A 15407-nucleotide genomic window follows, 5' to 3' on the forward strand; every position below is an offset into this window, starting at 1 on the left:
CACATGTAGATTCATCTACGTGTCATACTAAACATTTATGGGAGCAATGGTGTTAGGGATGGCAGTGGACCGGGAGAAAATGCTCCCCTAGCCTCACCCTATTTGGACCGGAGATGGAGGGCCTGAAACGGAGATGAAGGCGAAGATGGAGGTTAAAATCAAAACCCATGCGAAAATGGAGGCGAGGATGGACCTACACTTTTCCTCGCCCCGCTTCGTTCCATCCCTGATCCACGTTAGTAAAATAACTAAAATACCTTTAATGATTTAATAAAATTTCATATAACTTCCTTATATATTCCTAATTTCTAACCCTAAAACTAAAACGACCCTCTCCTTCTTTGGGTCCTCGCTCTACAGTAAGCTCTCCTTCATCTCCTTCTTCTGATTGGTGTGGTCGACCATTCGATGATTCAACCTCCTTCTTTAAGAATTATAGTGGAGAAATGAGGCCCCACTCCACCTCGCCCCGTTTGGACTAGGGATGGAGGACATGAAACAGGGATGGAGGTTAAAAGCAAAACCCGTGCAGGGATGAAGGCGGGGATTGAGGGCAGGATTTTGAGATGAGGCGGGGGTGGAGACCTTGTCCCTTGTATCCACCCTGGTCTACTGTCATCCCTAAATGGAGTCCATTTTGGTCTCTAGTCACTCGAAGTTAGGGAGTCTTGGGTTGTTCATATATCCTAGGTGACATACATCAACTACTGTAGATAGTCCGGTATTGCAATTCTTACAAAACGTCTAACTTTTGCAGGAATTCTCTCGACCATGGATTGCCTGCTTTGGATGTGGTATGTTAGGCACTTCGAGAAAATGAATTATGTAGCATAATAAATAGTCGTAATGACCTCATTAGATACGAGGATTATGCCCGAGTACCTGGCAATGTTAATTAAGACAAACAAGATATGTATTGACACATGAAATATTATTTATTCTATAATGTTGAGATACATGTTTGCTATCTGCATTGATATTGATATACATGTTTGCTAATTACATTAATGTTGAGATACATGTTTGCTCTTTACTCTTTCAATTATATCATGATATGTTAATTGTTGAATTGTGGTATCATGTTTATGATGAATGTTTTATCATGTGCAATCTTAAATGTTAGTGGTATAAACTTACTGGCTTTCATAAGTTTGACTCCATTTCATGAGAATTTCAGGTAATGAATGATCTACAGTGTGGTTGCATGATGTTTTGGCAAGGCCAGTGGACCATGTTTCTATCATTCTATCGATCCTAGGATATTTTTGTCTTTTTTGGATCTTAGTTAAACTGAGATGATTTTGGATTTTTTGCATGAACATGTTTTTGGTTCAAATGATTAATGATACATTACAATTTATTTTGGAATGATATTGCATTTATTTCAATTCATGTTGAGTCAGAGGGAATCTTTTAGTGTGCAGACCTAGATCCAAGTCCAAATAAGAATTGGATCCAGTCTGATTTAGAGTTGTTAGTTTCTGTAACCCGCCTTCGGTTGTTCAATTAAAAAATCAAAATTATCTCCGTTGTGTATCGATCCTCTCCTTTGAGTTGAATTATATTTCAAAAAAATGTTGAAAATTTTCACTTTTTTCGAATTGAAAATTCTAGGGCATTATACTTTAGGGGTGTAATTGGGTCGGGTCTTATTAGACTCGATTTTAAATCGAGTTTAAAAGTTAGACCCAAACCTTACTCAACATAATTCGGGTCTGGGATGAGTATGGTTGAAAATTATGGAATCGTATAGGGTAGCAGGTTCAAGTATGCACTGGGTTAGGTCTTTACTAGACCCATTTTTAATCTGGTATAAGAATTAGACAGACTCGAACCATTTTGATTTGAGACCGGGTATGGCTGAAAAATATAGATCCATATGGGTTAATAGGTTGACGAGTTTGAGTTTCAATATGATTGGTTGTCTAGACCAAACTACCTGCTAATTAAAAAAAAAAAGTAAATTAATGGAATCAGCTATTCATTATGAAGAATATACGTTAACAAATGAGAAGCTTATTAACTCTTCTAGAAAATAGTAGGTCAAGTTTCAACGAGTTTGGTCCGGGTCGGTTCATGTATAAAACGGGTTTGGGTACATAATCAATTCGGGTTCGGATATGAAGTGTGTTTGACTTCAGTTTGGTTGTATTATAAAATGGGTTTGGGTACATAATCGGTCATGGTTTGGGTCAGTTTGGTTTTACATCATGTAAAACCATTTGGGTCAGATATAAAATGCAAGTTTGATCCAAGCAAGTTCGGGTCTTCATTTATAATACACAAGACCCAACCCATTTTTGTTACGGGTCTATATATTTTGGACCCCAAACCCACAGGCCTACTAAAATAGGTTTAAGTCCGTTATAAGCGGCTCGGGACATCGGGTCTGGTTAGGTATACCCGATCCAATTACACCCTTAGTTAGGGATGGAAAAAGGGTTGAAAATGGATAGGGTCGTACTTGACCCAATCTGCAGCTGAATACTGCAAAAACCAGTTTGGTTCTGGATCTGACTTCATTTTATAATAGATATTTGGGTCTGGATCTGATTGAGTTTATTTGGTACTGGATTCAATGAATATGGGTAAAAAAAAATGTTTTCCTTTTTGAAATGGGAACCCGAATTTTACCCATACCAGATCAGTGTGTGTACCTGTTTTGACATAGATTTGACTATATCCGGTCCTATTTGTCCTGAATCCAATTCAAGTTCAGTGTATGCTATCCAGATCCAATAATATGAGTTGGATTCAATTTGGACCAGGACACGTTTGCTTACCTCTCATCTTAGACATGAGGATTAGATTTGGCGTAGGCTATCAATTATATGGTTTTTACCAATGTTGGCAGCATCGGTGCGTATCTGCTTGTATCGGCCGATACATATGGTATCGCCAGAAAATCGATACTATACTGACTTGAATCGGCTAATTTTTAATAGATATAAAAATAACTTAAATTATTTTTTAATATTATTTTAATGGCTTTGACACATGTCATGTTCTGATTGACAATATTTTTTCATTAGTTTTTGACCCTTTCAAAACGATACACTTGAGTATCAGTATCGGCCAATACACCTGAATCGTTGGCCAAACTATAAAGGTCCGATTCCGATACTGACAACATTGGTTTTTACAAACACTGGATTTCAGGTTCATGAGATTAAAAAAACACCTTTGTGTTTGATTGCCTCATATCAAATTTGGAAGGAACTTCTTGTAATTCTGAGTCACATGATTCCAAATCAAATTTGATTTGCAAGTGGCTTAGCTTGTGTTACTCTATTTTGGCTCCCGTTCTATCTTTTTATATACTAATCATATTGAAAACTTTTGTGTCTCCGTATCTGTGGCCATATCCATGTGACATAGGGCCTACCAAACCAAATGCATCTATAGGTATAGATGCAAATGGACCAGATTCATTATGCCACTTTTACGGTTTTTTGCTGTTCCAACTCGCAGAGTTACAAAGGTCATGCTGTATTTGTGAATGTCTTTATGCTGTATTTGTGAATCGTTTTGTAAACATTTGCAAGAGACAAGAAGGTTGTATTGTATGTGAAGGGTTAAATATGTCATAAAAAACAGAAATCAAAATTTGGGATATTCAAGAAATTTTGTCAAATTGATAGGTATTTTGAGAAATTCACCATTTTGCAAGGACAGTATGATCATTTTTCGTAATTCAAAACACTTCTTTTTATATTCTTTCTTAAACCTAAAGAATCAATTGTGGATATATAAAACACAGGATTTCCAAAAAGAATGAAAATTGATAATTTCTAGTGAGTAAACATAATTTCATACTCAATTTCATATATACATATATAATTATATGGAAAGCCATATTGTACGTTTTGAAGGGAGATCTCTCATATCTTTTGAGATCCACCCTACAGTATAAGGAACAAAAACTGAAATAAGTGAATTTGTTTTTAGCTCTTAGCATAAAACGATTCTTGAACCTTTTCATGCTCATGTCACGTCGAGGTACTGCAGAAGAAAAAACTGCAAAATCTGATCCAATTTACCATAATCCTGTGTGTAAGTCAACCATACATGAAGTAAAAAAATTCACCATCAATTGAGCCAGTTAAGCTGACTTCTATTCACACCAAGCAAGGAGCCCTCTGGTCAGAAGAATGGCCTCGAAAGCTAGTAGTCGCCTGTAAATGGTGCAGAACTAACAGGCTTCTCTAACTACACTAGCAGAAAATTCACCCGTTCTTTTTCCTCTTCCATTGTTGTCCGTCCTGAAGGTATGTTCTCATCTTCGCAGTCCTGTAATATCGCTGTGAGTCAGGCAGGGCCAACATCCCTGAACTATCCAACTTAGCCCATGGTGGTTGAGCCAAGACTTCCCTACTTGATCCTGCACATGGGAAGAGATCATAGACCTCGACATCGCAATGCATATCTCTTCATGCGGACTGCCATCAAAAGTGTAGTTATAGATGCTCGAAAACACATCATTGAAAGCCATGCATGTTCTACTGCATCATGTGCTGCAAGAAGTGCCACTGCCTGCTGTCAAATATTTGGCTACAATTGAGAATGTCCCTGTTATAATGCCTAGAAGACAGGCAGGAAAACCAAAGAGTGCTCAAAGTGTTCTGGTTGCATCACCAATCATTCCAGTGGCATACTGTTTATTTTATCTGCAGGGATCTGGATTTATTCTTGGAATCAAAATTCAGATGTCCACAGTAACAGTAAATATTACATGAATTAGATTATCCTCTGCTCTTACTATAATTTTAAATAACAGAGCAATTACGCTTTCTTTTGAAAATGAATTTTGCAACCTTACAGAGAAAAAAGAATAGGCAACATTGAATACTAATGCCACTCAAATACTCGAACATGAGGGTAAAAAGAAGTTAATCTACAATCAAAATGGCTTCTTATATTCTGTATACAGAAATAACGGAGTACACTGTGACCAACTGGGAAGAAAAAAGGGGAAAAAAGAAGATATTGATGGCATTAATCAAAACCTCTCACAATCTAATATGAAGACCTCTTTTGGGGAGAGCTTCCATGATGCCGACCCAAACTGTCATTTAGAGATTGCCTCAAGATGGAAACATCAAACATCTCGATAAACATTAGGTCTGAAACTCTGGTTTTGGCAGCAGCAAAACGCTGGTATTCCTCAAAAACAGAGGACAAACACCAACCTTGCCATTTTCTAAAACACCCCACAAGGCAACCAGTACGGTGCTGCATGCATGTGGACAAAGAAACATGTAAGCAGAAAAAGAAAAACATGCATGATTAGCCATGTTGCATGTTTGGAAGAGGACCCACCATTCTGCACCCTTCATCGTAATGCAACAAAGGGCCAAGTATCTGAGTCCAATGGGACATATGCATATGAAAAACATAAAAGAAAAAGCTACCATTGTATGTATCAATACCTTTCCACGCTTGCAATGAACAAGAAGAGGATAATTTTTAGCATCTGAACCACCAAAAAAGGGTAAACAAGTAAATAACCTGTTCACTACTTGAAAGAACAATCCAAATTGTTTTTAAGTTCTTTACCTGTCAGAACGAGAAGAGCATCCATGATAGGATCCACAGGGATGTTGGCAAAAGGCTCCTGTAAAATAAGGACTGTTTATGGTTGAAGACAGCACCAACAAACACTTAATTCAACTACACAATATTCAAGTCAAGACTTTGTATGCTTCTGATCACCTTGATGATGTGTGCATACTGCATACATATAGCTTTGACTTTCTATTTCTGTTTGTAAGCATTCAAGTCTGCTTATTTCTTACTTTATGTGCTCTCTCTCTCTCTCTCAAACCCACAAACAAAAAAAAGAACAAAAAAAGAAAGAAAGAAATCATAATGATCACAGATGATAGTAACATAAATAACTAGGCAAGTTGCAAGGCGTGACTTCAAAGCAGGTTCATGAAAAGCGATGATTGATTAACTAGCAAAACAGTAGTCTTGCCATATGACATTAGCTCTATATACTATGATCAACCTGTATAAAATCAAAACCCCATCTCTAGATGTACCCAGTGCTTGATGCTTTGATTCCTAAACTTAAGTGGAAGTTTTGGCATAAATCCCAAGCTCAATATAGTTTTTTTCTTTTTTCAGGCAGAAATAATGTTTCCCTGGTGGTTTTAACTATTAACCAAAATCATACAATAAAAAAGTCCTTCACTGAAAATTAACTTTTCTTGACAAAGCATGACAACAAAAGAATTGAAGATTATGAGCACATAAAATTCTAAAGTAAGGCATCTTCACAGCCACAGGAAAGCCAACCCCCAAAAAAATCATTATACCTGCAACCAGAACAACAACTAACAGCCCACTAAGAAAAAAAATGTCATCCATGCCCACGTCTAACATACAACATTAATTCTACTCATTTTATGGGTGTTGGTTACTTCATCATTTTTTTAATTTTAAACTAATTATATATTTTTTGCTACTAAATTCAACTTTTTTTTCATGCATCATCAGTTAATTGAGCTCTATTTTTCACAGGACTCTATGTCTGCCTAAGTAAGATATAAACCTTCATTCACAAACAAGCTACTAAATTGAGCTAGAAGTTTGTTTCTTCAGTCTAGGGGAATTATCTTGCTTCTTTGATTCTTCTCTGTGTGTTCCTAGGCATAACCATCGGTGTCTTGAAGAATTGGAGGCTTCTCAAGCTTTACAAACTCTATTCCAGTTCAAAGCACTGGTGTCAGCTACTTGACTACCACATTGCTTATTAGTAAACACCATCCTTTGCCAATTTTTATTTATCCTAATTCTTTAGTAAAGATTTTTCAGCTTGCTTATTTATTCATTGCCAACAATAATAAAAAACCACCTACTTGGACCTGGTGATCCTATGTCCATTAATCAAATAGAAGAAGTGCTATTACTATGATGGTGAAAGACCTTGATGGATGCATGTTTACAACAACAACAACAACAACTACGCCTTCATCCCAAAACAATTGGGGTCGGCGATATGAACCAACAAAGAAAATCATTCTGGGTCTTCCACATGAATCCTTCTCCTCCAATCATTTCTATCCAATGCATGTTTCTTTTCACAATATTTCTAGCGGTATGAGTAAAAATATTCTAGGTCGTTCTTTCTGTCAACCTTCCCAACATTTTTTTTCTCTTTTTGGTAACAAGAAACTCTCACATAAGGCCATAAATCATAATATGATGCATAAAAGCTTCTCAACTGAAATGTGCTACCATAGTACCCACATATACAATCATGAAAGCTGGAACTGCTACCAAAAGAGAAGATATCAATCATATGGTATTGATAGGTGAAGTTCATAGCAATTCTGGTAGACAGTAGATGAATAAAGCTCAGACGAGCCGGTGTGACCATTGTACAATACTCCCAGATCATAAGGAGTCTTTTCTATCCATTATCGCATTACTTGATCACAAAGCATGGTTCCATGAATTTCAGTCTGCAGATAGCCCTTGCTCCACTCACATGTGAAGCACTACATTTTTAAAGGAAACTTCGAATTGAGAAAATTCACATATCTGCAACTAACCTAGTTATTTGAATTAGTCATTAATCCTAAAACTGTGCTATCCCCTCCACAATATTTTGTGTGGAATCGAAAATGCCAGTATGGGGTAAACAAGATTCAGTTATTACAAGCCACATTGATGTATTGGTAATATTATACAAATAAAAGATCAGTGATTATTTCTAAAATCTGAACCAAACACAGGGTTTATGAATAACAAGTTAATGGTCGTACATCAGCGTCGAAATGCAGATGGGCATCCAACAAACATTCAGTTAGAAAATACAAATAAAACATTCAGTAGCTGTATCGGTTCCATCTTGTACGGAACTAGAAACTGAAATATGCATATCAACAACAGGACACTACACAAGAGATGCACAAGTTATCATACTCATACTTCAATTACAATGAATTTCATAATAAACAATACCAAACCATAAATGAAATGCACAAATCCAATGCACAATTAAGGTACAGTTATAATATGCACAGCATTCATCATCAGAGACACATCATAATTTCAAAAGAGCACATCAAAATAATGCTCTCAACAATCTTGGACCACTTAAACAGGATGTCAACCAAAAGGCATAGACAAGACAATTACCTTGTTTCCTTCTATACCAAACTGAAAAAGCTGGATGCCATGAGACTGCAGAAATTCAGCATTAGGTTCAGGATATGGTTCAGGGCATAGATATCTGGAAAAGGAAATCAAATTAAACAGGTTAAAGATCTACAAATAACATTCTGAAAATTACCACTGGACCACATCGAAGAATTTCACGAAAACAAGCTCAAAGCAGAAAAGAGAAAAAAGAATATGCTGTGAGAGGAACCAAATAAATGGTCACTACGAGCATCATCAAATGTTCATCCAGACCAGGTCGCTAGCTTACAGTTCAGGTGGATTCTTGCAGAGAAACTACCAAGGACACAATTTAGAGACTCCTCTTCGCTACTCTATCTTCGTTATGAATCTAACGCCAATATGTTCACTCTAATGAACAAAAATGAGCAGAGATTTTGGTGATAAAAACTTTGGGAATGGACTGAAAATGCTTCAATCTATAACTGCAGTCATACAATACCCCATCATGGTTACTGTGATACCAATTGCACAAAAGATTACTCTTCTTTTCGGTACCATTCTCTTCCAACAAGTTTCTCGCTTTCAGGCCTTCCCATACCAACAAATCCATAACATCATTGCAATTGCAACCATCAACATCAACTCGTTACACACAAAAATTATCATATTTGTACATGTTTCTGCTCTATTCTCCCCATACATCTAAAAAGGAATGAAATAACGATAACCCTAGTCTACCTCTAGCGCTAAAATTTTTACCAAGAAAAAATTAAACGGAAAAAAGATCGTGTCCAACTCTATGGTAGTTCCAGAACTTGATAACCAACAAAAATAAAAAAACGTTCATAAGAGTTGGAAAAAATCACAAAATCTCTAATTCTTTAGAATAGGAAACAGAGTAGGCAGTAGCTGCCAAACACTTTTTTGGTATACCGCAAGCTTACCAGGATTTTGAAGGGCTTTTTCATGTTTTAGGTAAATCTGATAGTACATGCTTAATTTTATAGGAATCGACTCTTGGATTGTCCGATTCAAACGCCGGTAGGTTTTTATAAGGTTTAAAAATCGATGGTTTAAAATTTTCATAAATATTGAAGGCTTAAAAAATCATGTTATCAAAATGTCGTTTCCTAGCAAATCAACCATGCCGAACACATCTACAGGGTCAGATCTGCTGAAAACAACCTTAAAACACCTATTCCCTCGCAGTAGGCTGGCGGTAGGCCATAAATAAAAATTAAAAAAGAAAAGAAAAGTACACCAAATTTCAACAGGAAAGAACAATATAAAATCAACAGGAAAAAACTAACCGAACTCGAATTAATCCTTCAAAAGAAAAGCATCAATTCCTTTCTCATAAAGAAACAAAAGGAAAAAGGAGAAACTCCTTCCAAATCCTCAAAAACAGAAACGACAGGAAATCACAAGGTGAGCGAAAGAAGAAGAGGAATAAGATGATGATGAGAGAGGGAGAGGCGTCGGCATACATACATGATGGAGCGGAGCCCCAGGGTCTCCAAGAAGTCGAAGTTCGCCGGCTGGGGAAACCCGGACCGGTAGATCCCGGAATCGACCATGGAGAAGTTGACCGGCGGCATGTAGAGCCCGTCCTCCACCTCCACCTCCTCCACCTCCACCTCCTCCTCATCATCATCATCCTCCTCCTCCTTCCGTCCACCGTTCCACCTGCCAATTCCACCACGGCCGCCACCACCGTCGTCGCCGTCGTTCTCCGCCTTCCGAAAGACCGAATTCCTCCCCCGCATTGCGGCGGCCCTTGCCCTATCTTTGTTCGCCGAGACGATCTCCGCGAGATTCGTCATCAAGTGAGATAGTAACGATGACGAAGAAGAAGAAAGAGGGAGGTATCAGAGGAGGGGGAGGGAGGGATTTCTGGGGGATCTGAAACCGAGGAGAGGTGGGGATTGTGGTGGTGGTGGTTGTTGGGGCGGTGGTGGAGGGAGGGCGCCCATGATTTCAAAAAAAGGGACGCCGTGGACGACCCAAACGGAGGAATTCGCCGCCTAATCTGAACCCCTAGTCTCTATAAGTGGAACTTTCTCCCCGGGATCGGAATTCCTTGGAAAGAATTCCGAATCCGGGGATTCTGGAATCCCACGGGATAAAGTGATAGGCTCATGCTCTCACACCCCCTCTCCCTTCACTCTTTTCACGTGATCCCGTCGCGTGGTGAAAAGATCACGTGCAATATGATTGTACAAATATTTGTGCATTAAGCATCTGATCACCAACGTGTTAAGAACCTTTTGCACCAAGAGCACTCCTATACAGCAAAAACGCTTACTAAGAAGAGAGGTCGAACCCCACTTTTTATATTTGAAAAAAAAAATAATGGATTAAATAAAAATTATAAATAAAAAAAGAAAAGCATGACATACATATACACCAAAAAAAACATATGATTTTTCTTTATTTTCATTTAATTCAATCTCACAACTCATATTTATGATCTAAAACGAGAATCATATCAAATATGAACAATAATCAAGATGAGATAAAAATTGTAAATTGATAGGCGATAACTCATATTTTATTATAGATTTGAACATCATACGAAGCATGATTTCAATATGTGGGTCTCAATATCTGTTTTCTTCGGAGAATTGGTTTCCCAGAATTGGACATAGGGATGGCCTCTTTCTCAAGTTTTGAGAAGAAACAAACACCATTTAATGAAAAAAAGAAATGAGGTCCGGTCATATTCGTTGTCATCAATTTATGGTAATATTGAATAGTAACCACACATATGGTCCTTTTGGCCCCGAAAAGGATAGAGGGTTTGGTTAGGATTTATTGCAAAAAAAAAAAAGTCAGAAGTTATACACACAAAATATGTGGCCTAAAATAGATAATACCGATCTCTGGACATATTGTGTACAGACCAATCTGACTTAATCGGATTCCGGATGAAAAAAAAAGAAGATAAAACCGAATCCATATTCCACTAGTCTAAAACTCGATATTTAAACTTAATCGGATTTGGATCTTAGTCGGATTCAAGTTTTAATCAGATCAGATTTGGATTTTAACGTAATATTAATACGAAATCTCACTAATCGGATTTGGATTCGGGTCAGATATCAGATTACATCAGACCCTTTGACATCCCTACTCTCTCTCTCTCTCTCTCTCTTATATTTTGACTGAACGTGGTGGTCGGACGACTCAAAACCATATAGGTTGAGTCCATATATAGTGACAAATATCATGCGATTTATGAAAATCTCGAGATAATATAGTGAGCAATTGCCTGAAAGTTTAAAACGGCAATTTCTCGTGAGATTTTTAAAATATCACAAGATTTATGAAAATACCATGATTTAAATGCGATATTTACATTTCAAACAGCTATTTATCGTGAAAAAAACATGTATTTTTATATTTAAATAATTTTTATTAATATTTTCTTATAAAAATATTTTTTATATTTAATATTTTTTTTTATTACTGAGATTTTGCCAAAAAATGTGAGATTTATGAAAAAAATTCAAATTCTCTCAAGTTTTTTGAAAAACAAACTTTTGCCGTTTTTAACGTTTGTCACTATAATTGAGCCTCATAACAAAATATAGGTGATATTCTGAAATCTTCACTAATTTAAAGTAGTGTTTTCAAAAGTAGACAATCCCCTAAAAAACATGCATGATCTATCTAAACTATTCGGTATTGACACCTTTTGACTTCTTTTTTGATGTTTTTATCCTTTCTTTAAATTTGTATACATTTTCATGTTTTTAAAGTTATATTTTGATATATTTCTTAGTATTATATATGCCAATATTTTCTTGAACAAATTAAAACTGTTTTTTCCTAATTAAGTTGAAAGATTTTCCCTTGTTGAGAAAATCCCAATACCGAAATCTGTGACATTGTGTTGAGTGAAGAAAATTGGCCAATTGGGAATGCTCGTAATTTGGATCTAGGGTTGTCAACGGGTTGGGTAACCGACCCACCAGGGTGTACTTGAATCCCTCCAAATAACAAATTGACAGGTTCAATATTTGTTGGGTGACAAGAATGAAATCTGAAACCCGGATCCATACAAATTCAGAGGTTTACTTTTACTTAAAAATACATATAAAACATTCGGGTCGGGTCAAGTACCCATCAAAAATCATAACCCAAACCCGGCCCACATATTGCTCTGGTCGGTTTCAAGTCAACCCAAATATTATTCAGGTCGGCACTTTTTATCCTAGGAAATTCAGGCTCCGGTTGGGTTGGGTACCTTATAAAAAAACGACTCTTTGACAGCACTATTTGGACCCATAACCAGTTTAGTTAGATTTTTTTTCTTAAAAAAAGGTTGGATCTGGTATTGGATTCTAAAGGTCTGGATCCATTGGCGATCATCAAACTGTGCTGACTATATACGCCCGATTTAGTTACTCTACGTGCAGGATAAGGTTCATATAGTAGGAAAGTGGTCGGGTTCAGATCCAGAAAGTTTGAATTTGGATCTCCAAACTTTAGGTGTGGACTATAGTTAGCAATATGTGAAACAACAAAAAATCATTAAAATAAGCTATTTGAAAGGTTTCACATTAAAAAATATGGCTTTAAAAAACTGCATAAAAGAACGAGTGGCAAAAAAATCAGCAAACAATACATAGGGGTTTAGTTCGATTTAAATTTTATAAAGCAGGTTACAAAAACAGACATATATATGTTATTTTTAGATGAAAAAAAAGTTAGGATATAAGAACAATGAGATTCATATTCAAGAATCATTATGATCCAAACCCATGATCCGATCCAATTGGATCCATAATTGAGTTTTTTAAAAAGTAATTTGTTTTAAATATAAGTTTCCGTGCTCTAAATGCTTCTAAGGACATGTTTCATTGCCGGTTTTTTGAAAAGATAGAGTTTCAGTTGTTTTCTTCATTTTCAAAGTTTTATTGAAAGGAACGTGTGTTTTAATTGGAGTTTTGCTAATCGGTACCTTTTGGAAGTTAGGTAGGCCCAGATCTTGACATGTCTGGGTCCAACTAGGTCCTACTGAGCCAAATCTGGCCAAATAAAGAATGGACCCAATCCAGTATCCATGCTTTAAAGAATAATGGGTCAATGTACTCAACTGACCGGCAACAGTGGGTCCAGACACCTTGGAACCAGGCTTACTTGCTATGACCAACTTTAGGTCTAAGACCACATGGTTCAATCCAGGTCGTGGAAGAACAAGGTCCAATCCTAAGTCATTTGAGTACGAGTACAAGTCCTAGTCCCATTGCACTACAATAAATTCGATTTTTACTGGCGCGGCTGTTGCGCCCTTAAAAGTCTTTATTGGCGCAATCGTTATGCCAGTAAAATCTTAGTCAGTAAAAGTTTTAGTGGCGCAATTTACATTCGCCAGTGAAAACTTTTGTGGATACTTGTGAAAACCCATTGGTGCTGTTTGGACCAGTGAAAACTAGTCATTGACGCAAATTCAGCGCCAGTGAAAATTTGCTTCATTGTGCCGCTAATTTAGCGCCTGTAAGGTAGCACTGAAACAGATCATTAACATTGAAACAGTTTTTCACGAAGAGAATAAATTGATTTTAAAAAATCATGGCAGCAGGGACCTCAAAGATATTTGGAATCACATAGTGGATGGTGCATCCAAGTAACTCTTTCAAATTATCCCCTTACTGGATTACATGATTTGTTAACATTTTCTTATTCCTAATGTCTATCATCTACATGTTTTTTGCTATAGGATTCAATGACTATGGTAACAAGCTAACGTAGATTTGGTAATTGTCCCTGCCTTATTTGGTTTCACCATTTTTGGTAGTAGGCAGGTTGAGTGCTGTTAAAATCAGATTACGATCATATCAGATCGTTGTATCTTTTATATATGTATACGGAAACCCATGTGAATGAAGCTATACACACATTGCAATATGCACCCTTGGCTTCTTTCATGGTATCAGAGATGGTCGATACCTTGAGAGTTGCTTAGTTTTTGTTGTTGTGTTCCCTAGCGGCAGCAGTTGTGGCTGTTGTTGCCACCGACGACAACAAAAGCCTTGTAGCCGGTGCACTCTCCCTTACCATCTCATCCAGGTTCATCGTAGTCCATCTAAGGCTTAGTTTTCATGGCTTCTAGCGATAACAATGGTGACTAAAAATAGAAGGGTGATGATCCAGTCGAGTTAAACTTGTTCTACATCCATCATTCAAATAATCCGAGCACTCTGCTTGTGTCACAAGTTCTCGCCAGTAAGAACTATTCGATGTGAAAATGGGCGATCTGTATGGCACTTAGTACCAAAAACAAGATGGGCTTCGCCAATTGCCTAATTAAAAAGCCTGTGGATCCACCAAAGATTGTTGTGTGGGAGAGGTATAACGATATAGTTGCTTCTCAATGCCATTCACAGGGACCTAGCAAAGAGTGTGATATATGCTCAAAATGCAACTGAGGTGTGGAAGGATATTGATAAGCTATTTTCTCAAACAGATGCTCCAAAAATCTACCAGATCCAACACCAAATTATCAACATGAAACAAATAAAGAGCTCAATTGCAGATTACTTCACAAAGATGAATGGATTGTGGGACAAACTTGATTCGTACGTCCTGCTTCATGTTGTGCGTGTGATGCCATGAAGTCCGTGCATGATAGACTACAGTCCGATCATCTCATCCAATTCTTAGTGGGACTCAACGACAAGTATGACACTATTTGTAGTCAGATCCTCCTTATGCAGCCACCTTCCATTCTATCAAAATCAATGGGATTTCATCCTTGGGGAGAAAATCTGAATACCCAGATTTGTGACACTGGTGCAGGCAAAGTCACTTGGGGTAGTCCAGAGCTCGGAGGACAAATTAGACCATAATTTGCAAGACTAATTGAGTAGTTAGCTTTGTCCTAGTAGGCTTAGACTAATCCATTCTTGTTGGTAATGGTACTTTGGACAAAGTAAATCCGAATACGGGTCTTGATCCAAATCCAGTTTTTCCCTCCCACATGCTTTGACTCACAGACTGGCTCACCAACAGGCAATTGTTGAGTAAAAAACAATCAAGGATACACTTCCCAAGCCAAGGGTGTTGGGTTCGGATCCCAAAGACCCAAGTTTGCAGGGATGGCAGGAGAGATGGTGACGGTCCACTGCCATGATCATCTCATGACAGAAGGATCCACCATGTGGGACAGGATCAGGTCAGAGGCACCTCGGATGCCGTTCATCCATGTGATGAACATCAACCAACCCAAACACTATGCGTAGATAATTTACTTTTCAGATAGGTTCAAC

The 15407-nt window shown here is 37.3% G+C and overlaps 1 protein-coding gene across 2 annotated transcripts; it reads right to left on the bottom strand.

Moving 5' to 3' along the window:
• Nucleotides 1-3774: 3774 nt before the first annotated feature.
• LOC149840614 (inositol diphosphatase DSP4-like) lies at nucleotides 3775-10218 on the bottom strand. 2 transcript variants are annotated; one of them, XM_090004501.1, is made up of 5 exons: nucleotides 9625-10218; nucleotides 8149-8242; nucleotides 5557-5614; nucleotides 5430-5473; nucleotides 3775-4290 (listed from the first exon to the last, which is right to left on the bottom strand). In XM_090004501.1, exons 1-5 carry the CDS (start codon nucleotides 9954-9956, stop codon nucleotides 4210-4212), a joined length of 609 nt encoding a protein of 202 aa, XP_089860627.1. In that variant the 5' UTR covers nucleotides 9957-10218; the 3' UTR covers nucleotides 3775-4209. The 2 variants fall into 2 exon arrangements, with proteins under 2 accessions (XP_089860627.1, XP_089860626.1); XM_090004500.1 differs by lacking the exon at nucleotides 3775-4290 and adding an exon at nucleotides 4876-5232 and having other exon boundaries at nucleotides 9625-10160.
• Nucleotides 10219-15407: the final 5189 nt, after the last annotated feature.

The sequence above is a fragment of the Nuphar pumila genome, chromosome 4 (assembly GCF_984573655.1).
Source record: "Nuphar pumila chromosome 4, dmNupPumi1.hap1.1, whole genome shotgun sequence".
Taxonomy (NCBI): Eukaryota; Viridiplantae; Streptophyta; class Magnoliopsida; order Nymphaeales; family Nymphaeaceae; genus Nuphar; species Nuphar pumila.

Bases quoted from the DNA above. Each gene is read 5' to 3' on its own strand.
- LOC149840614 (XM_090004500.1), bottom strand. From the start codon at position 9,956: ATGACGAATCTCGCGGAGATCGTCTCGGCGAACAAAGATAGGGCAAGG. The intron at 8,243-9,624 runs GTATGTATGCCG...TTCCTTTTCCAG, and splicing joins CTGGGGCTCCGCTCCATCAT to ATATCTATGCCCTGAACCAT. The intron at 5,233-5,429 runs GTATTGATACAT...ACATGCATGCAG, and splicing joins TTCATTGCAAGCGTGGAAAG to CACCGTACTGGTTGCCTTGT.